Source organism: Ciconia boyciana, chromosome 9 (genome assembly GCF_034638445.1).
Source record: "Ciconia boyciana chromosome 9, ASM3463844v1, whole genome shotgun sequence".
Taxonomy (NCBI): Eukaryota; Metazoa; Chordata; class Aves; order Ciconiiformes; family Ciconiidae; genus Ciconia; species Ciconia boyciana.
In genome coordinates, this window is record NC_132942.1 from 3,508,151 (window position 1) to 3,530,090 (window position 21,940).

Genomic DNA, 21,940 nt, shown 5'->3' on the forward strand with positions numbered 1-21,940 from the left:
CGATTTTTTGTCTGAGGCTCATTAGCAGTCAGCATTACACGATGCTGCGGCAGAGCTCAGCCCCAGCTCCCCTCCAGTTTTCCAGTCCAGGGGTCAGCTGGAGGCTGCTTTTGCCAGCAGCACCGTGGTCGTCTGAGTCCCACCCGCATCCCTGGGCTCCGCAGGCTGTTTTCAAGTCCAGATAGAAATGGATAGATGCTACGGCTGTCTCTTCTGGCCACGCTGCCCGTGCCAGCAGCTTTGAAGATCACGCAGGGATTCCCCGTGCAAAGGGTGAATTCCCACTTGGCACCATACCCACCTCCGCCGTTCCTTGGCACCCACAGGGCCCGCGAAATGATTGCTTTGAACGGGCACTCAAATTGTTTAAAATGGAGATGGAAGTGATGCCTGCTGGAGCATCCCCGCTGGCTGCTCATGGAGGATCCCAGGGATGACATGGGAAGGGGCTGTAGGAACAGCTTTGTCCATGGGTTGTGCACCTGAACAGACTCTCCGGGAAGGGCAGAGGGATGTCCGGAGTCCCATCAAATCCTTACCAAAGCAAGTTGCTGCTTGGCCTCAGGGTGGCACGGAGCAGGGACGATGCTTGTGCAGGAGCAAGCTGCCTTCCCCGCCCCATTACACCAGTGTTTGTGATTCTGCAGCAACGTGGACGACCCATCACATCCCCACAAAGAGAACCACAGCAATAAAAAGCGCAATTATAATATCCTGCCACTTGCAGGATATTTCACATATATTCCCTGCTGGGCACAAGTGCCCGTAGATGGAGCAGCCAGGGGGTCGGGAGCAATCCGGGTCAGGCGGGGAGCGTGGTGCTGGGTCCAACTCATCTCCTTCTCCCTTCTCCCAGGAGTGCACCGTCCTTCCCAGACCTCAGACATCCCCGGTTTCTACCCTCTCCCTCCCGGTGGAGTCGGACAGATCACGCCGTCGATGGGATGGTGAGTGTGGAGAGCTCGGCCCCGTGCAGCCCCCAGCCCACCGGCCGCTCCGTACGGGGAACAGTTCATTGAACAAACCGCATGCAGCCGTTCTCCATAACCTCCACGGTGCTTTCCCTCCGGCTTCATCCCTTCTGCGTGCTGTGTGATGGGGAGGAGGATTTAGCCCCGTTTTAGAGATGGGGAGCAGATCCGCAGAGAGGCTGAAGGCTTTGTCCTGGCTGGGGCATCCCTGGAGCGGGGTTACAACCTGCCTGATTCAAAACCATCTCCTGCCTTACATCCAGCTGCCTGTGCAGATTAGGAAGCCCAGGGAGAGCTTCCTACCCACCTCTCCTAATCACAAGAGAAGCCTCTCTTTTTGAGTAAGAGGTAATTTTCTCCCTCACTGGCGTTTTCGGCACAGAGCTTTTCCTGAGCGTGCCTCTGGCGTGGTGTAATCTAATGGGATGCTCCCCCGGGCCATGGTGCTTCTCAGGGTCTGACACTCAGGGAAGAAGTACATCGTGGCAGAGACCTGCCCCGGTGAACAACCCCGGTACTCACAGCCTGGCTGCGGCACAGCTGGCTCGGCAGCACCCGCTGCCCAGGGGGGACGGGGAAGGAGGGACCGTGAGCTGGAACACTCCCAAAAAGTCCCCCCTGCATGAGCCAGCCCCAAGGAGCATCCCGCAAAGTGGAGCCCCTGGGGAAACCTGCCCCAGGGACATGAGTTAAAAACACACCGGTTACGTGCTCTGTGGTCGTTGCCACTGGCTTTTGTCACCATGATCGTGTCACCTGCACACTGAGGGAGCAGGTCTGGTGGGCGGTGCCGTGTGGGCTTCGTCACTCTTCAGATTAATTTTTAGTCCCAGCCGATGGCGCGGGGACCTTGCAGAGGCTCGTGGGGAGGCTGGTGGCTGCAGGTGGCGAGTCGGGGTGGCCAGGACAGGGGGAGAGTGCAGGGAGGGCAATTGCAGGGGCAGGCAGCCAGATCCCTCCTGGTGCCGGCTGATAAAACCCCAGCAAAGCCCGGTGGAGACCTCCAGGTACAAGAACATATAGCAAAACAGGAGAGGCAAAGCATATTAAAACACAAAATGTTAGCTTTTTGTTTTGTTTATGAATTTCATGTTCCAGATATTTAACCAGAAGGAAACAGAGGCTGAGGCTTTTGATACAGAGTTCGGCTTCAAAGAGATTACATTTTGCCTTCTGTGCTAAATCTGCTGCTCTTGGGCAATGATTTAACTCCTCATATGATGTGATTCATCCTCAGGAAAAACAAGTACTGAAGTGACTGTACTATAACATGAAAGAAATAGTTGGGGGTGAGAAAGGAGCCTGTTTGCCAAATGCAAGGTCCACTCTTTGGGTGGGATGCTGTTAAGGGCAGCTCTGGGCGTGCGGGGAGGGGAAGAGTCTGGTTTGCACGAGGTTTTGCCGTTCGGTTGGTGGCAGAGGGGGTTTGCATTGCTGAGAGGTGCTCCAGCATCTGCGGGGTTTGGCATCCTCAAGCAACCTCGTCAGACACGTTCATTAGTGACTAATAGAGCAGATACGGTAAAGCAACAAACGGCCCGCCGGAGCAGAGAGCAGCACCACGAAGTGCATGTGTCTAATAGAGCCTTTGCTCATCCATTTGCCTGCCCAGAATTTACAGAAAGAGCCCCAAAACCTCTTCTGAAGTGCCCAGTCCTCAGCCGAGGCTCAGCACGTCGGTGCGGGTGGGTGCAGAAGTGGCAGCACTGACCCCGTGCAGGAGGCAGCAGGGGCTGGGTGCCGGGGATGCTCGTGCCGGGGATGCTCGCGCCAGTGCTGCCGAGCCAGGGTGGCCGCATGCGGGAAGCAGCTTTTCCTCCGTGAGCCGACAGGCAGGAGCTGGGCAGAAACCGGCTTTGTTCTCACCGAGTGCTTCGGGAGGAGGAGCTGCAATCACTCTCTCTGTAATTAGCTGGGATGACAGTTGGATAAAAGCCTCTGAGAGTCCAGTCGAGTGAGTTTTGCTCACAGGAGCCTGGCAGCAAACATCAGGTGGGAGCCTGCGAACCATGTCGCGCACCCGCTCCCCGGGCCGAGCGGCGGCGGTGCCACGGCAGCCCCTCCACGGCTGTCCCACATCTTTTTTCCAAGCCGCCCTCCCATCACCAGGTGACACGGGCTGTAATTGTGCATTCCTGAGCATCAGGGATTGATTTTGCAATTGCATTAATTTGCACGTCAGAATCACTTTGAATGAAGTCGCGAGTGCCCGGCTCCTTTTCTATCCCAATGTCTCAGCCTCTGCAGTAACGCATGTCGCTTCTGGATTAGCTCCAAGTGTTTTCTCGGCCCTGGGGCAGCCGCGTTCAACTTCAAAGGTTGTTTCGGTTTCCCGATGCGCGGTAGCACTTGGCTGTTTGTTGGTGTGTTTATACCCGCCGACATCTAAGGGGTGGGAGAGGGCTTCTGCCTGGCAGGGTGTAAACAGAGCCCCACCGCCTCGGCTGCCTTTCCTACAGACAGATGCTGCAGATTTCAGTCAAGCTGAGACACAGCAGCTCCTGAAGCGGCAGAAACAGAAACCTCCTTCCTCCCCAGCATGGCTCGAGGGCCTGACTGCCGCGGCGCTGTCGTTATTCCTCTTCAGGGCAGAAACGGTCTTTAGCCCTGAAAAATCCCTGGCATCCAGGAGCTCGGTCCTTCACGGGGCGGAAGGGTGGCACCGCACTTGATGATAACGGGCTTTTTTGCTTATTAGAGCTGAAAATAGCTGGTGCTGGTCTTAGGCACAGCTCTGTGCAGGCTGGCCGGAGGAGCACGAACATCTGCATGGGTTTAAGAACCCCATCGCGTCCTCCTCGGGCATCTTGGTTTCCACGCGCAGTTTTAGGCTGGGAGCATCTTTTGGCAGGTTTGCAGAACAAGCCAAGGTATTTTTGAGCTCTCTCCATTTGAAAACGTGGGGGGTTTCCCTTGGTGGGAACAACAAGGAACTTCCTGCATAGTTATTTTACTCTCTCAAAAATAATTTCCAGCTCCAGGTCTGGTACATGCCCAGTCCCCAGTATGAAACAACTTTCAAAAGAAATGTAGGACCCAGCTTTTGGCTTGTTTAAAAATGATGGGCATTCTTAAAAGGATGCGCTGGGGAAATTAGAGCATTTCTGAAGCATGTACGAGGGCAGAGTAGGTGCTTTCTCTCTGATCGCTGGGAGGTTCCCATGCTTGGGCATCCTCTCGGTGCAGCCTGCAGCCGTGCAGCCTCATGTGCACCGCACCGAAAGAGACTGGCCAGGCTTTAGTTTTTTGATCAAACTGTGCTCTTTTAAGCAACTTCTTCTGTGCAATAGCACCATCTCCTAATTTTTCAGCATTTAAACGCATTTAAACGCAAAAATTAAAACGCATTTTGCGTTTTAACAGGATAAACTCAAAGCTGCAGTGTTACTCAACACGGGGGACGGAGGGGGGGTCAGAGTCGGATCCAACCTTTGCAGGGAGGCCCAGCTTCCCCCAAAATAAAGTCCAAGTCCCGCATTGCCCCTTGAGCCCAAGGGACACCTCGAGCATCCCACCAGGCAGAGCTCCTGGGGCATCGGTGCTCCGAGTCCCCTTAGCAAAGGGTATCTTTAGGAAACACCACGTAGCTGTGGATACTTTATAGACTCTTTCTTCCCGATCCCAGGCAGAGCCAGTCTGTCTATCCGCTCCCGTCATGTGGATTTAGACAGCCGTATTCGTCAGCGCTTTCTGCTGGGGCTTCTTTCTCCAGGTGAGTATGAGCTGTGTGAGACAGGGCAGCAGCTCGGCTGGTCTCGCAGCTTGCAGTTTGTGCGGTAGGAGCTTGCAGCAGACCGCGGCCACCCAGGGACAGCCACGCACCTTCCCCGGGCAGCCGTGGGAAGGGAAGGAGCTTTTAGGCAGTGCCTGGTCCAAAGGGTGGTCAGGGGAATATCGAGCATCCCGGGAGGATGCACAGCCACTGGGTTTTAATCGGCAGAAGTCAAAACAAAGCCAGAAACTCAGCTCAGCATTGGGAAAAGGGGGTGAAATCCATTGCTCAGGATTTTGCTCCTTGTCACTAACCCTAATCCTGAATATCCCTGCCACCACCACCGCTGAGTTTTGCTCTGCAGAGAGTGATCCGTTTTATTTGGTCTCAGCCTTAAAAGCAGGACAGGCAGCGGGTAGCGATTTGCCTTCCTCCCACCAGTACAACTCGGCCCTCTGAGATGTAAGCGCAGCTCCTGCCTCCCCCGTCCCATCACCAGGCAGCACGGGACTGGCACGGCCATGGGCCGGACCCTGCGCACGGGAAGGGGTCGGCAGGAGCCGGCCACGTCGCTGCCCTGCTTCCCCCCACGAGGACCTGGCCCTGCGGCACGACCCGCCTTAAATATTGAGTGAGTTGAGCCATATAGCACAGCCCCGGACCATTCGTACTGCGAGTTTATGGTCACCCGGGACCAAATTTTGCCCTCTGTAAATATACCCAGTCCCCAGCGATGTCCCGGTGAGCAAAATACATCTCCTGTGGATGGAAATCACAGAGCCCAACCCTCTGGGCATGCTGGTGGACAAAGCCCCCGTGGCCCCAGCGAGGACGGCAGTGCCGCGGGGATGCCTGTGCACGCTGTGTGTGCTCACGCACCAGCTTTTGCTTCTGCTTCGTGTTGTCCTGAGGAGCCGTTAGTGGAGGATTCCCGCAGGAAAACCATGCAAACCCTTACCTGTGCAAATCCTTACCCATGCAAACCCTTACCCATGCAAAAACCTCGATCCATGCAACCCTTGATCCATGCAAACCCTTACCCTGCAGCAGAGGCGGGGGAGCGCTGCCAGCCCTCCTTGCTCTCTGCGGCATCGCTTTGCCCAGCCTCAAAGGCGAAGGCCAGAGAGGAGCTAACGGTTCCCTGCGGAGGCCCGGCAGCCTCCCCGAGCCTGGAGCAGGAGCTCCCGCTCACAGGATTTTGGGGCGGATTTTGCAGCGCTGCTGCAGCCGAGAAAGTACACCTGGTCAGATAAGGATCAGACTGTGCTGGTGGATTAAATTAAACAGCTTTTCTTTTCGTGCCAGCATATCTAATGAACAGTTCATCTCCCATGGGCAATTCTGCCATCTCAAGCTGCAGTCATAAAGTGGCAAGCTTGGCAAAGCTGACTGCGCTGGCTTTACCCTCTAAAACTCTTGAGAGAGCTAATGAAGCTTGAAAGCTAGCGAGACCTCTCGTGATCTCAGTCCCGTGTTGGTGGAGAACATTGCTTAGGCAAGGTGCACCTCCTAGAGTTGCAGTTTGGTTCATGTTCAGACTTATGCTATTTCTGTTAAAAGAAAGGTGCGGGGTGGTCCTAATCTCTCCCATCCAAACCCTGGGTTGAGTTTGTGGTTCCTTTCTGCAGTGCTACTAAGATACTTCAGCAACAGAGATCTGAGTAGCTGAAGCCGCTGGCTGGAAGCGCCCTTGAGCTCGGTCAGGCTGGCTCCCGCTGCAGGCTGGTTTCCTCGCCGCTCTGCGGCACCCGGACCCTTTCCACCCACGTGCCCGTGACTCGGCCGGCTGTGCCCGCTGCCAACGTGGCGGGGGCAACCCAGGGGTGGTGGGCACTGCCTGCCCCACGCCAGCCCGGCAGCCCCCGCGGGTTTGCTTTCCATGTCCTCCGCTTACCGTCTGCTTCTGCCACGTCAGAGTGCCATCTCGTGAGACACACCGCTCCGGCTGCCCGAGCGTCCCGAGCATCCCCGGCACAGCCCTCCCGGCATGGCTCATCCGCTCTCTGTTGCAGGTTCACTCACCCGCTGATGCTGGGCTCCGGCATGCACACCACCGGCATCCCGCACCCCGCCATCGTGCCCCACTCCGGCAAGCAAGAGATGGAGCACTATGACCGAAACATGTAAGTTGGGAATGCCGGCAGGGCTCCTCGACAGCGTTAGCGCCTTAATGTCCATTTCATTTATCCCTATTAATGCTTGCACGGGGGGGAGGATGGATGAACACCGAGCATTGTCTGCATCAGGGGTGCAGCTCTCAGCCCCTCCCTGCTCATGCCGTCGGGTTGGTTTGGTGTCGGGTCTTCTGCTGAGCTTGGTGCCACCAGGCTCTGATGCTGACAGCTCCTCCTTCGGTCCCACCAAGGAAACCTCAACCAGAACCAAAGAGAGAGAAGGAAGCCAAGAAGCCCACTATCAAGAAGCCCCTAAACGCTTTCATGTTGTATATGAAAGAAATGCGGGCGAAAGTCATTGCTGAATGCACCCTGAAGGAGAGCGCCGCTATCAACCAGATCCTGGGAAGGAGGGTAAGAGCATGTGGGGCTCAGCGCCATCGTCCCAGTGCAGCATCCCCATCCCTTGCAGCTGCTCTTAAGCACGTAACAAGCATCTGCTTTCAAAACCGGGTGCTCTTATCCCTTAAACACGTGGCATCGGATGTGCCCCGGAGCGGGGCGGCCGTGGTGGGATGGGCTGGGAGGGGACAGCAGGGCCATGTCTCACCACCGCGCTTGTCCTTGCAGTGGCACGCGCTGTCCCGGGAGGAGCAGGCCAAGTACTACGAACTGGCTCGCAAGGAACGGCAGCTCCACATGCAGCTCTACCCCGGCTGGTCTGCCAGAGACAACTACGTGAGTGGCTGCAGCGGCTCGGACCCCCTCCCCATGGCATGGCCAGAAATGACCCGGGGGGGGCTGATAAGTGGTGTTTGCCAAACAATCTGCCTGTCCCTGCTAATGCCATTCCTGACAGCACGATAGCTATAGAAATTCACATTTCAGGAGTTTTTTGAACATCCTCTGGGCTCATTGCCTATCTATAGCACGAATGTTGTAAGTCCCCAGCTACCACAACCGTTGGTTTGCTTATTGTCCAAATAAATACAAGTAGAAAGGAAGAGGAACTTTTGAATGATGGGGATGATCTTTGGAAATATAATTTTATGGAAACCCACTGCTTTGTGCATATCAGGCAGCAGCTGAGACATCAGCCCAGTGGGAGCAGAGCATGGGGCAGAGATGAGGGAGGAGAAACTCGGGGTCGGATGGCTGAGGGGCTGAACGGGCACCCGCAGCCTGCTCAGCTCCGTTCGCTTTGCGGTAGCACCTCATTTATCAGCTTTAAATCATGGGGCTGGGTACCGCAGGCTCCATAGCCCCGGGCAAGTGATGCTGAGCCCGGGCATATGCTGCAGGTTTGGGGGGATTTGCTGAATTGCGGGCCACCCCCTGTGTTCTCTGGGTTTAAAACTAGTGCAGGGCGTCTGCCCTAGCTGCGCTCACAGAGTTGGAATAATAATGGGCAATACGTTTTTAAAAGGTAAAATAGGAAAGTGTAAGCTGCTTTGTATGAGTTGTAGTGCAGACCTCGGTCTCGCAGGCTGTTCAGGTCCGATTTTGGACTCTCCGTGCGGTTGCATCCCAAGCAGCAGCCCTGTGTATTGCAGGGCACGTAAGTGCCGCTCGCAGGATGACAGTCACGGCGTTTCTGGCTGTCCCTCAGGGGCTTTGATCCCACCCTGACCTATCATTATTAGAAGACCCTGACCGAATCAAGTGCACCATTTTGAAAGTATTCAAGTGCAATTTGAGCAAACGCAGACAACAGCGCTGCTCGCTCTGCGAGCTCGCAAGCTCAGCCCAGCTCTTTGGTGAGCCTGTTTCCCAAGCTAGGTTGCTGTTAGGGAAAAAAAACTTTGCAGATTGAAAAAAATTTAAAAAAAAACCCAAACCAGGCGGTGGCTGCTGAGCGGAACAGTTGAGCCACGCAGCAAATAGCGGTGGTTCTCAGCAATAAAAATTAACTAGTGCAGAGGGCCCTGAAACATGCTGAGTTTTGGGATCATGGGTTCCTGTAGCCAGAAGAGCTTTCCCTGCATACAAGGGAAAAAAGTAAAGCTCCAGCCTTGATCTTCCCTGGTTTTGGCTGTAGCGAGGTACACGGCCACAGCAGTCGATGCCAAACCGATCCCCAAGGCGTGAGCAGAGAAAAACCTGCACTTTGGTTTTTATAGAGAGCTGACTTGAGTGTACAGCTAAAATAGTGGCTCTTTTTGGAGGGGGCTGTGGTGGACTGGCCACGCTGGCACAGCCACGGTGCCCGGGGTCTCCCACTCTCTAGGGAGAAGCAGCAGCAGCTCCTGGGCTGGCCGGAGGGACAAAGCTGCTTTGCGGCTCATGGTGGTAGGGCCAGCACTTGGGAAGCCTTCAGGCGACTCCATGGAATATTTAAAGGTTACTCTTAAAAAAAAAATTAATTTCCTCTTAGCTATATTAATCATTTCAGCAGCACCATGTTAAACGAGGTTGCATAGGTGTAGCGGTACCCCAGAAGCACAGGATGCACTCCAGGTCTTTTCTAGTGGCTTTCTCAACTGTTTTGATCTTACATGCCTAACGAGCTCATTAGAGACCTGAAGCAAAGCACACGTAAGTCTTCAGATGTCCACCCATCCACTCTAGGGCTCTGCCCTTTGATCTAAGGCTCCATCATTTCCCTTGCAGCCGCTTTCTTTTCCCTGGGAGCCACACAGCGAGCACCCATCCATCCCACCCTGACCCAAGCCCTCCTTCCAGAAAGCCCAAACTTCACCGAGGGCAAGAAAACACCCTTAAACAGACCAAAAACACCCCCAAAAACCAAAAAATCAGAGGGCAGAGATGACGCAGAAGAAGTTACGGGAAGCCCCCAGTCCGCATTTCCCTGCAGCGGTACAGATATCCCTGCCTCCTTGCAAGCACGGACCAGGAGCTCAGCATCCATATGCAGCTTTGCAGGATCAGCGCTGGATGCTGGTGCCCTCCGGAGCCGCCCTCAGAGAAACCGGGGCAGCAATGGTGCTGCCCCGGTTTCTCTGAGGGCGGCTCCGGAGGGCACCAGCATCTGGAGAGCATCAACATCTGGAGGGCAGCAGCATCTGGAGGGCAGCAGAATCGCTGCGAGCAAGGCACCATCTTCCTCTTAAGACCAAGCACATCCTCCATGGAAATCTCAATCCTGTAGCATCCTTCATGTTGGCAAGGGCTGGTTCCTTGCTCCAGAAGAGTTTTCCCCCCATGGCTAGAGGGCTCTGAAGGCGCACGTTGGCTCTCCCAGCACCGGCAAGCAGCCACGTCGGGTCTTGTGGTCGTTGCAAGAGATGCTTTTCTCTCTGGAGCTTGAGCAGGGAGGTAGGAGGAGGAATGTAGGTCACTTCTGCAGCACGTGATGCAGATATCGGGCAGGAAATACAGTTGCTCCCACACTGAAGAAAAAGCTTACCGCAGCTCAGAGCTTTCCACCTTCACTCAAACCACAAGAAGTCATATAAAAAGTCACGGGTCAAAGGCAGCCCTGTGAGCTGCCTGCTCCACGCGGGCCAGATTTGCTCCTCCGCCTCTGTGCCCTTGTTAATAAGCTCATTAGGAGATGAGAGGAGTTGTGTATTGTGAGTCAGAGAGGCAGTTTGGGGTAAAATTGGGTTTTCTTGTTAGTGAGGGAAGAAAACAGAAGAATAAGAGATGGGTCCAGAGCCGCAAAAGCACTGAAATAGATAAGTATTATTTAAAAATACATTTCTGGGGATTTCCTAAAACTTTCTTTCCCGTTTGAAATCAGGGATGCTCTTCCTGGTGACACATCATGGAGCAATTTCTGTTCAGGTATAAGGCACCACATTAAAGCATGTATTGGAAATAGGGAAGGTGCTAAAATGGGCCAAGTGCTTTTTAGAAATATAAAGAGGGAGGAGGAATAAGAATACACCAGGAGGATCAGCTGTTGATCAGACTGCCTCGGTTGCATGTAGTAAATCTTGTTTAATTCTATTAATATAGTTAAATCTATTAATTACTTTATCTATTAATTAATTAATTAAAGCAATAATAGGTGGCATTCCCAGGCGAGACACATCAGGCTGGGCCGAGGAGGACTGGCAGGAGTAGGCAGAGGTGCTGAGCAGGCACAGGCACTGGTTTTATTATAGTTGTTTTGCAGCCACTAACATCTTCTGATGTGACTTCGTATGCAGCCTGCAGTGTAAATCAGGGTCTCAGCTGCGTTTGTAGCGTGGTCGTGGACTCATAAAACAGAGCAGGGGAGCAGCGTGTTGGGAAGAAGATGCAGCAGATGTGAGGGGTGGTAGCAGGGACGCGGCTGCCATTTCCTCTTGAGTTTCTGTTGCTGTTTGTGATACACGCAGATCTCGTGCAGAGTGGTTTTGGGTGAGTCAGAATGCCAGTGGTGCTGGATCCAGGGGTACTGGAAATGAGGGGTTATTCAAGAGAAAAGGTACATGCCCAGAACAAACTTGTGCTGTGTAAAAGGCAGCCATCGGCATGTGTGCAAACACAAATTTGGGTGGTTGCTTTGAGTTTCTCCTGGGTTTCTTCTCAGGAGCGTTGGACTGGGCAGTTGGGAAAGGAAAGGGATGCCCACGTAGATAAACCTGAGCAGGGGCCCTTGCAGTGATTCCCAGTTCCTCTCTCCCTGGAATGGGCCGAGCCGGCGGTGCCACGGCTGTTACAGCCGAGGACCTGGCCGCTCGCCTGGGCAGCAGCAGCCTTCTCCGGCGGCCCGATCCAGCCCCGAAAACCCTGCTCAGCACACTCGGTCTCCTGGGAGCACAGACTAACGGCCTTTCCTTTGATTTCCTAGGGGAAAAAGAAGAGACGAACACGGGAAAAGCAGCAAGATTCCAACTCAGGTAAATGCGTGCGGCTCGGTGGCTTCGTTTCTGCTCAGAGGGGATAAAGCGAAGGCAAAGCTGTTGTTGTGTTTTACAGTGTTTTCTTTTATTCTCCTGAGCTTAACGAAAGAAATATGCTTTTTTTTTTTTTTTTAAGATACGGTAAATTAACGTTTCTGTGACTGTTTTCATAGACATGTTTGAATTATAACATGAGTAGTTCGTGAAAACTGAAAATACTAGATTTTGGCAAGTGTGTAACTTTGTACAAATTATCACTAAACATAATCTATTCAAAACATCCAGGGTGAATGTCCCCATCAGCCCTACAGATACCATTAATTAAAGAAAACTCTCAAATCCATCGATATTGCATGTGGCACTGAACGCAGTGCCAGGATTGCCGATCACCCATGGGACTACCCCAAATTTGGTTTTCATTTCAAAGTAATCTAGAGTTCAAGCAAAGTCATACTAAAAACCAGTACCAGTTGCCTCCCTGCACCACACTGTTTATTAGAAAAGGCTCTTTTGTCAGATTTCAGCTGGTGACACACACATTCCCATCATCCAAGGCTATTCCTGTGCTGGTTTCTGAAGCATTGGTGCCATATCAGGAATAAATAATATCTGTACCACTAAATGTTCATTATAAAACATTGAGAGACTGTCCTTGCCCACTATGGCATCACGTATTCATGAAGTTAGACAGCCTCCTTTTTCCAGTATGTCCAATCTGTGATTGCTTACCGACTTACAAAGAGCTTTTCCCACTCTCCAGCCTAGCAGTTCATTACTGCTCATTGCTCCTAGTTACTTTTGGATGAAATTAAGTCAGCCAGATGATAAGCTGTTGGCTTTCTAAGCAAAACATTAGTTCTCTCTCCCTCCAGAAATGCTCCCTGGGGAGGGTGCCAGGTCAGCCTGTTGCTCTCCGGGCCTTGCACACCCACGCAAAGACCTGTCACACCTGAGCTGGGGACCCCGAGGTGCACAGCTGGCTGCATCTGGGCGGTTCAGTTATTGGTGAGGACATGGGAATCCAGCTCTGGTGTTACTGCTGTGGATTACACGTCTGTGCGACCAGAATCCCGCAGCCTGCATTAATTCATAAAGTTCAGATTATCTCATTAATTTAATGAAGTGCCATTGGATTACCTTTTTGAATTGTCCATAAAAAGCAATTCCATGACTGTGTCCCAGTAATACCTTCAGTTGAGTTAACACTGTTGATCTCATTCAGTGTCTAGACTGATAAGGGGAATACGAGCTTTTAGGCTTATATGTAGTGTGTGTGTATATATATATTTATATATCCATATATATGTCTTGTCTGTGTGATACAAAAATTATAATTTCACCTTTTATGGATTGAAAACCAACTGCTGGTCGTACACAACAGGAGACACTGGTGGTGGCTGAAAGAGGGAGCGTGAATCCAGCACAGAAATGTGCTGTTCAAATCCCATTTACAGCACTAGAGAAAAAACATCATGTGCCTGAAAGCAAATAGGGCTTCACCCTAATGAGTCCCATAATTATACAGTAAAACTGCAACATTTTAGGAAAGGCCACGGAGAATAGCTGTTCCATTAAAACTGGAAGGGGAATGATGGGGGGCAGAGTAGAATAACCTGGGCCTGGGTCTCCTTGGTGCTAACTCTGCTTTCAGCCTGCTTCTGCAATGTTTCTTCCTCTTCTTTTCCGTGCGCAGTCCGAGCTCGCTGGCAGCCCTGTTTAGTCGCTGCTGGAAAGGCAGGGAGCAGGTAAGGATGCAGACACAGGAGGCAGGCAGCGCCTCTGGGATTTGGCAGCTTTTCCAAACTTAAGAAATTCAAAGAGCTGTGAATTTTCCCGTAATTGCCTATATTTCCCGGAGCTGAGGCCGTTTCCCAAACCTCCTTCTTCTCCAGCTGCCAGCGGTGATCACTGATACTTGCCTAACGATCACTTTTTTCCAGGAGAGGTGGTGCCAGCACTGGTCTGTGGCAGAAAAAAAATTGGATTGTAGTCTGTTAGTCATGTGTTAAAGTGGCTAAAATGATGTTGCCTCTTTTCTTCCTCCTGCTCCTCCTCCTCTTTGTGCCTCTGCCTTGCCCATTCTCCGCCACGCATGCTTCTGTGTTCAGATCCTGCCTCTCCTAAGAAATGCAGAGCTCGCTTTGGCCTCAACCAACAAACGGACTGGTGCGGCCCGTGCAGGTGTGTATCAGCATCTCCTCGCTGCTGGGGTGCTCCTGGGCGAGCGGGTTCGGCTCCGTGCATGCTCCTGCAGCCGTCCCAGCGCCGGCAAGGGCTGCTCCGGCCAGGCGGGGATGGGTTTTCTCTGGGCATCATCAGGAGTTGTTGTCCGAGCTGCAAGGGTCACGCTGAACCCTGGGTTTCTTACCCCCGCCCGGGCAATGTTGGTGTGATGCTGTACGTGTTCCTTGGCTGATGGACTTCCCTGGTGTTAAAAGCTTATTTCCAGGGTGGAGACCTCTGTGACGCTGATATGGGGCTTTTTTTCCCCCGTTAGAGGTTTCCTGTTGCATATATAGCACCCTAGGGCCAGCAGTGAGTAGTTAATGTGCTTGGTTTTCCTATTTATACTGGGGCTAACCATGTCTTTTGATCCACCTCTTCTTGGCCCTGAAGTTTTGCAGTACCCACCATGGGGTGGGAGAACCTCAAGCAGTGAGACAGTTTGCAAGCACCCTGTGCCTTGGGCTTCTAGGGAATGGACATGGCCAGGCGATAGTAAAGCTTAGTGCATGAACCAAGTGCTACCTGGCTCAGGGGGTCTGCAAATGCAGCCAGGCAGAAAAAGCTCCTGCGGGGCTTGTGGACCTGGGCACGGAGGCATGGAGAGGCTTCCAGCCGGGACAGAGGTCTACGATCTGCAGCACATTTTTATACCGATGCATTGAGGACTCTAGCAAAAGCAGGAAGTATTGCTTAATGTGCTTACTGCAGCTTAAAGTGACTAAAATCACTTAGTCTACCCAAATCTGAACCCCAGAGCGCAGCCCTGCAGTGTCCCGACGGTGCTTGGCCACTGACCTTGCTGGCAGCCCGAGCGGCAGCGGTGGGATCTCAGGTGGCTGTGGCGGAGCCCGAGGCGAGCTCCCCTCCCCGCAGCTGCGCCTGCACCTCGGGGGCTGTGCAACAGCAACCCCCCCTCGCCTGTGGTACGCTGGGTGATGTCATCAAGCACCATTTTTTAACTGATTGAGAATCTGGACAGAGCTCCCTTAATGTCTCATTAATACTTTACCGTGAACGTCCAGAGAGGGATTTTTGTGACCCCCATCACTCACACAGCAACGCCACCGAGCTGAGAGCCCCGTACCGCAGCGCAGGGCACGGCTGCAGCTCTGCGGGCAGTTCCTCCAACTTCACTCTGCCTTCGTTTGAGCTCTCTTAATTCAGCTTCTCCTCTGCACTGCTTCCCGATTAACACAGGCTGCTGAAGTGCTCGGAGACCTTAGCATGCTTTTATTTTTTAACCTTTGCCTCTGAGACCCTGGTTAGTCACAGCTGTTCTGCAATTCCCTGTACTAACGTGCTGCTGCCAGCTCAAGGGCTCCTGTCGTATGTGCTCTGGTCACCTGCGGAGAGCAACTTCCACTGGAGGATTTCCACTCCACAGGAGAGGTTAACTGGTTAAAATGGGGTGTTCCTGCTCTAGAGCTTTCACCCTGCTCCCCCTCACCCCGGGCAAACCACTCCAGGGTGCTGTAGTTCCTAAGGGAGAGGGATGAATCCCTTTAGCTGTGTAATAGCCACGTCAGCCGTAGCCCACTAACTGGTTCGCAATCTGTAGTATCAGGTCTGCTTTTTTTCCCCCGTTATTTTAAATCGAATCAGTGAATCGATGGATAGATTTGTATCATCTTAAACAGGTCATTGCAACTCCCCATCCTGCAGCTACTCCTGAGATGTCCATGGGACATAAAGCTTCTCCTCGGGCTTGTCTGCTCTGGGAAATTACAGCCCGTGGAAATTAACCTCCAAGTTAAATATTCAGTTCAGCAGGGCTGTCGTGTTTCATATCGCGTTAATTGGGTCACCACGGCTAACGATGACACTGACAGCAGTAATAGCACCTCTGTTGTTCACATCCAGCGCAGTCATGTTTAATACTGGACTAGTTAATACATATTCTAACACTGTCTAGTTTTTCATTAGTAAGATCAAAGAAAGGTGTATGCCCACATTAGCAAGTTCTCCATTTGATCTGTTTTCCTCAAATGAGACAGCCGAGGCGGGGAGCCAGGCAGGAGGAAGATGTTCTTTTTAGCTCTTTTAGCTGTAAAGTCATTAATACCAGCTCCAGCAGAGGAATTGTTCCTTCACTACTCTTAAGGTGACATCTTGAGAGCTCTTGTGTTTAAACCTATACCAAGATGCTCGAGGACCCATAGCAGGCGACATTGAGGGATCTGTCACACAAAGAGAAGGAAAACCGGCTCAACGCAGAGTATGTAAAGACAATATCTGTCACACAAAGAGAAGGAAAACCGGCTCCGTAGGTAAAGACAATATGAGACAGTGCGAGGGACTGACTCTGGATAGCCGGGAGCGGTTAAAGTCATCTGGGCATGTGAGATGACAACTGGAACTCAGGCTAAATATTCCTGTTTTCGATACTAAACAGCAGAATAGTCAAGGGATGTGGAGAAATCATGGCCAAATCCAGTTACAGCAAGGGTGACGTATGACTTGTATTTTTGAGACCCCCCAAATCATAACATACGAGCAAGTGGGGAACCTGAATATCTTCTCCAGGGGGGATGAAGGGAGCTTGGTCCTACTCCCCAGGCGCTGCTGTCTTCAGGATCTTCCTGGTCCCAGCGGGCTTTTTCTTCCCTCTGCCTGAACCTCTGTTGAGCACTTTCAACTCGGCTGTGTCGCTGAGTCAGGAATGAACGTAAAGTATTTTGAGATGCAGAGCTGGCTGAGATCAGAGGCTTCTGCTGCAGAAAGAAGAGCTAAGTAGGTGATACACGGTGCACAAGTCGAGGAGAGTGCTAGGAAATGGGCCAGAGGCAAAGACACCCTTAAGACCTTAAGAGTTTGGGTTGGCTTGCATTGCCTTGGAGAAAAGCCAAAACTGGTGCGGGGGGCAGCGTCCCGGCAGCGCCTGACCCGGCACTGCTGACCACAGCGATGCCTCGTGCCCTGCACCCTGCCCGAGCGGGCACAGCCCAGGGCCGGCCGTCTGCCGGGCGCCTGCCTGCACGGGGGCCCCGTGCCGCGTCAGCCGACCTGCCCCGTAACACCACGCGCACACGCGTGTCCCGTGTGCGCTGCGGCAGGCAGGTGTGGGCTTACGCATCTCGGGGGGGGGAGGGGAACATTTTAGTCTTGAACTCAGCGAGGGTGCGTTCGCCCCACTCAACCCCCCCAGAAGCAGAGAAGCCTGGATGGGGGCATTAGTGCTGGGCTGGTGAGAAATTACCTCCGGGTTCTGACTTTTATTAATGTTTGGATTTTTATTATTGTTTTGAGTTTTATTATTGTTTTGATTTTTATTAGTTTTGATTTTTATTACTGTTTTGTTATTGTTTCGATTTTTATTAGTTTTGTTATTCTTGTTTTGATTTTTCTTAATGTTTTGATTTTTCTTATTGTTTTTATTGTATTAGTCTTTATTTTATTACTGTTTGATGGTTATTACTGTTTTGATTGTTATTATCTTTTATTTTTATTATTGTTTTGATTGTTATTTATTGTTTTGATTTTTATGACCGTTTTGATTTTTATTACTGTTTTTTTATTTTTGTCACTCTTTCTGTGACCTCCTCTCTGCATTCCGTGGGTGCAGCCTTTCCCTCCCAGTTCCGCTGGCGGAGCAGCGCGCTCTTTCCGCGGCAGCAGCAGCGGCAGCGCCCGGCTGCGGGGCGCGGCCCGGGCCCCGCCAGCGCCGGTTTTGCGCGGCCGCGCAGCCCCCCCCGGCCGGCGCCGCGGGGCCGCCGTTACGGCGCCGCCTGGCGGCCGCCGCGGAGCCGCGCAGCGCAGCGGGGCCGCAGCCACCGGCCCCGGCGGAGCCGCCCCGCGGTGGAGGGCGAGCCCCGGCCGGGGAGAAGGCAGGGCCCGGCCGGGGAGAAGGCAGGGCCCGGCCGGGGCCGCGGTGGACGGGGCGGGGGCCGCGAATCCCCGGCTGGCGGCGCGGCCCCGGCTTGCGCCGAGCACCGGTTCACGTCTCGTGTGTGACCGTGAACTCACGCTTTATTCACAGATAACTCTCTTCACTGTTCTTAGGAGGAAAAAGAAGTGCATTCGGTACTTACAAGGAGAAGGACGCTGTGCCAGCCCAGTTTCTTCCGATGGAAGTGCTATAGACTCCCCTCCCTCTCCTCTGGACGCACTCCAATGCATCTCCTCTGCTTTTCCTTCAGACAAGCTTGCAGCCCCCGCTGACTCCGCACACAGAGAACAGCCCGACCCCTTCCCCGTCTCCGCTCACCTCCAAACCGCCACCTGCTCCTCCAGACTGACCACCAGGTGCTCTTCTGCGCCCGCAGAGTCCCCGGCGTACAGCGTGGCCTCCACGGGGACATAGTCCCACGCACCCAGCCACGTCGGCCGGGACACTGGGCACTTCGCTTTCTCCCACCTGGTTTCGCTGCCCATTGAAAAGGACCAGAGGCCCATCCAAATTCCCCATCTCACTGTAAAACGTGCAAAGTTAGGCAACAGGATGACTTAAGGATGCTGGAAAACTCACTTGGGTTTTTGGTTTTGTTTTTTTGGGGGGGGGGTGTTTAAAGATAGAAAAGTTATTTCAAAAAAAAGATAAAAAATAAGTACTTGCCAAAATTTAAAGTGCTGATGAGTAAACAAGCCTTTTGTCCCTGCCCTGTGCTGCTTTTTTTTGTTTGTTTGGGTTTTGTTTGTTTTTTTTTTACTGCATTATCTTCAAGTATGGCAGAAAGCAGAGACAAACTCCCCAGCTTGCTGCAGTAGATGGTAGGTGCTATCAATCTCACACTGGCTTCCACTCCCTGCCTTCCGAGCTGCTTTGAAGTATAGTCACTCACTCACAGATCTCTCGTAGCCGTTATACCACGGAGCTGGAAAAGCTGGAATAGGAGCATTTTTTAAAAGCCCTTATGTCTGAAAATGAAATGTAGCGATGCTAGCTTTCTGATCTGAATGGGTACTAGAGAAATGAAATATTTAAACCAAGGAGGTGAATTTTTTAAACTTCTTGTCTGAGAACAGGAAGATATTGTTTACAGGTAACAGGTCTCTGTGCAGACGTGTCCCATTCTGCGAGCGTACAGCACGGCAGAGGAAAAGGGAGCACTAACCGGACAGCAAAAGGAGCTTGGACCAGCCGCTGGAAGGTCTGATTGCTCGGTGCAGGGTCTCCCTCGCTGTTAGGAATTGTCCACTGCGGACGTGGTCGGCCAGAAATCTCACCAGCTAGGCTGGGCAAAGCCTTAAAAATCAGTTTGCTGCTGCAGCCTTGACCTAACTGGGCACCTAGGCAGCGGCGGGCGCGCAGGGAGCCCGCAGCCCTGGCAGGCAGACCCAAGGCAGAGGACCGCGCTGTCCCAGCACCGGGTGGAGGAGAGGTGCGAGCTCTGCCACCACGCTCGGTGCTCCCCTGCCCTAGGGCAGTCTGGCAGCAGAGCAGCACGCTACCCTGCTCCTCGCTTCGGGCATCCGTCTGTACGTACCCTCAGCGAGATCAGAACCCTTGTTTTCATGATTTGGTGTGTAACTTTTTAAAAAAACCCTTATTCTAGCTTTTTCTAAAAGATCCTCCCTCCACCCCCCTGATGATGCCAAATGTTAATGTATTCTCTCCAGCTTGAACACATTTACCAGTTTCTGGTATTTTATTTATATTTTGAGCTTGATAAACAAAAACACTGAGGACAGATTGTGATCTCCCTGAACTGACATAAATCCCAAATTAATCCAAGTTTTTGATTTACTTCAGGTTTACAGACTTCTGACAGAGACCACAATCTAGTCCAGTGCAGATTTTTTCCTGCTTGAAAGAAACATATTCTAGACCGCTGAAGAGAAAAATAACACCACACAGAGGGAGAGGGGGGTCTATTCTTTTCTACTTTACAGAATAGGTTTTAGAGTACTGAATACAAATTATGTAGTAATATTATTGTAGAACTGCAAGAAATTTAAGATGACCTTTATAATGTACAAAATATTTTTATATTTTTTTTTCTTAATGCAAAAACACAAACCCTAATTTTTTACATTGGACTAAACATAACTTTTTGAACAAGTTTATGCCTGAAAGACTGAAAATTTAAAAAAAAAAAACCCAAACCTGATTAGTCTGTAGAGCAGCTTTGAGTTTATTCCCTTTATTTAGGTACTTTTGCTTATAGTAGTGTAGATTTTTTTAATTCCAGTTTTAGTTTAGAAGACCTAAACCCATTGCTTCATTCCTCTCCTGTGTAAATGTAACTTCAGAAGCACTGAATGAAAGCTACGTGCACAAACCTGAAAAGTTTGAAAAAGAGTCATTTTAAAGTTTGAAAGAATCATTTTAACCCTTAGAGAAGTAGCATTACCTGAACCGACGGCCAACTGTACACTTAGTCATGTACTTCCTGCACTCAGAGGGTTAATTATATAGCACTAGATCAATACGCAACGTGCTCCTTTTTGAATTGTTTTAGCAAGCTTAGACAACAGCATGCTCCAGTGCCGAACAGAGGAACTCAGCAGACTCTTCCCAGATCTGACATAGTCTGTTTTTATCACTTGATTTAAAAAAAAAAAAAAAATGCTTAAAAAGACAGCTATGTCTCAGCTCACCATCTGAGACCCTCTGATGTAAGGTGCTGTAGAAGTGTCAGCTGCTGTAAACGCCACCGATGACAAATCAGCAGCAGTGGCCTAGCGTAACTCAACGCTGGGTGTAAAGCTGGCATAACTTAACACCCGACTGGTATTTTGTGGTTGGATGAAACATGTAACTTAGCAGCAAAGCAAAGGCAGGTACAAAAGAAAAAGCAGATGTGTCTAAATAACACCAGAGGAAATTCAGGGGAAAGTCCTGAACAGTATTAAACTGCGCATCCTGACCGAGGACCAAATAGTGCTAGTGTACACAGAGCAGCCGTCACTCATTTCAGAATTCACCGGGACTTTCACCCATTTATTTCAAGGCCACTTCGGCCCCTCCACGGTGTTGTGGATGCCTGCCTCGGTTCAGGGCACGCTGACCGGCAAAAGGCCCATCTGTGTCACAGCTTCCTCTCATCATTATTCCATCCGATTCCTGCAAAATCCCCTTAGTGAAACCTACTGCCCCCCTCTCCGGGAGCCTTTCCTCACGCATTCACAGCCCGGACGCATTGCCACAGCCCCAGAGCTGGAGCAGTTACACCCATTTTCTGACACGGCCTTGTTCTGACCCTGTGCTCTGCTCTATACGTACAGGTTTACAGCCAGAACTCACCCTGTGCTTTCAGCTACCGCAGTACAAACTCAGAATATCCGCCTGGTATACTGTAACATGGTCAGTTTATACTGGTGTAACTGAAAAAATTTAATCTTTTTTTCCTTCCCAAAACACACAAGATAAGAGAACTTCAAGCTGCCCATTTCCAAGACAAAACAGTGAGCATGACCAACTTTTCTTACACACCCCATGGCTGATAACCAATGCCAAAAAAAGTTACTTTTATTAATACCAAAAAAGTGTCTTTAGAAATGCTATATGAAGTGTTACTATTCTGTGTTCATACTCTTTTTTTAATAGAAGGAAAAGTTTGCCCTTAAGTTTTTATCGCAACAAGAATTTTTTTTTAGTTCTTTTACAGCAATTTCAACTCTTCTTGAAATACATATTTGAATTCCTGAAATCAATTTGAATGTAGAAGTCATGGAAGTACCACTTCATTAAACCAAGTAAAACCACTGTATGTATGTAGCAGGGATAAATGTTTTGCAGCTGTACTTTCATTTGTCCAATGACTATCCATCATTTGTTGTAATTTTTTTACTTGAGTTTGTATTTTTTGGCTTTTATGTTCAAAAATATGTTTATAGCTTTATAAATAAAGTAATTGCCAGACTGGCTATTCAAAATAGGCCACTGGAAGTTATAATCCTATCAAACTGTCAAATAACTATTTCTTAGAATTCAAAAGGATTCCTGCTTCCCCCCCCCATCCTCTTCGGCATTCATATGTATGAATAGTTTTTAGAATAATTTCCAATAGTCTTCAATAGGTAAGATTGAAACAGTAAACCAGGAGTAAGAAAAAAAAAAATACCCTTTTCTACAATCACTACTCACACTTCGCCTTCCCCCTCCCTACCCCCACGCTTTATCACTTTAGCCAAGAGCAGCTATCCCTCATCAGGCCAGGACTTTAAAAAAAAAGTTAAGGCAGC

The 21,940-nt window shown here is 51.0% G+C and overlaps 1 protein-coding gene across 8 annotated transcripts in view; it reads left to right on the forward strand.

The window, feature by feature from the left end:
- Window positions 1-21,650, forward strand: part of TCF7 (transcription factor 7) — a 75,877-nt gene extending 54,227 nt beyond the window's left edge. For 2 of the 8 annotated variants that reach the window (XM_072872670.1, XM_072872672.1), the window contains exons 5-12: window positions 857-947; window positions 4,597-4,683; window positions 6,696-6,806; window positions 7,049-7,211; window positions 7,428-7,535; window positions 11,539-11,587; window positions 17,816-17,836; window positions 17,953-21,650. In XM_072872670.1, the coding sequence (XP_072728771.1) occupies window positions 857-947; window positions 4,597-4,683; window positions 6,696-6,806; window positions 7,049-7,211; window positions 7,428-7,535; window positions 11,539-11,587; window positions 17,816-17,836; window positions 17,953-18,116 (794 nt within the window). In that variant the 3' untranslated portion in view covers window positions 18,117-21,650. Of the gene's footprint in view, window positions 1-856; window positions 948-4,596; window positions 4,684-6,695; window positions 6,807-7,048; window positions 7,212-7,427; window positions 7,536-11,538; window positions 11,588-13,698; window positions 13,774-17,792 lie in introns of all 8 variants that reach the window. The other 6 variants (XM_072872674.1, XM_072872675.1, XM_072872673.1 and 3 more) reach the window with 5 other exon arrangements.
- The last annotated feature ends 290 nt before the right edge of the window (window positions 21,651-21,940 follow it).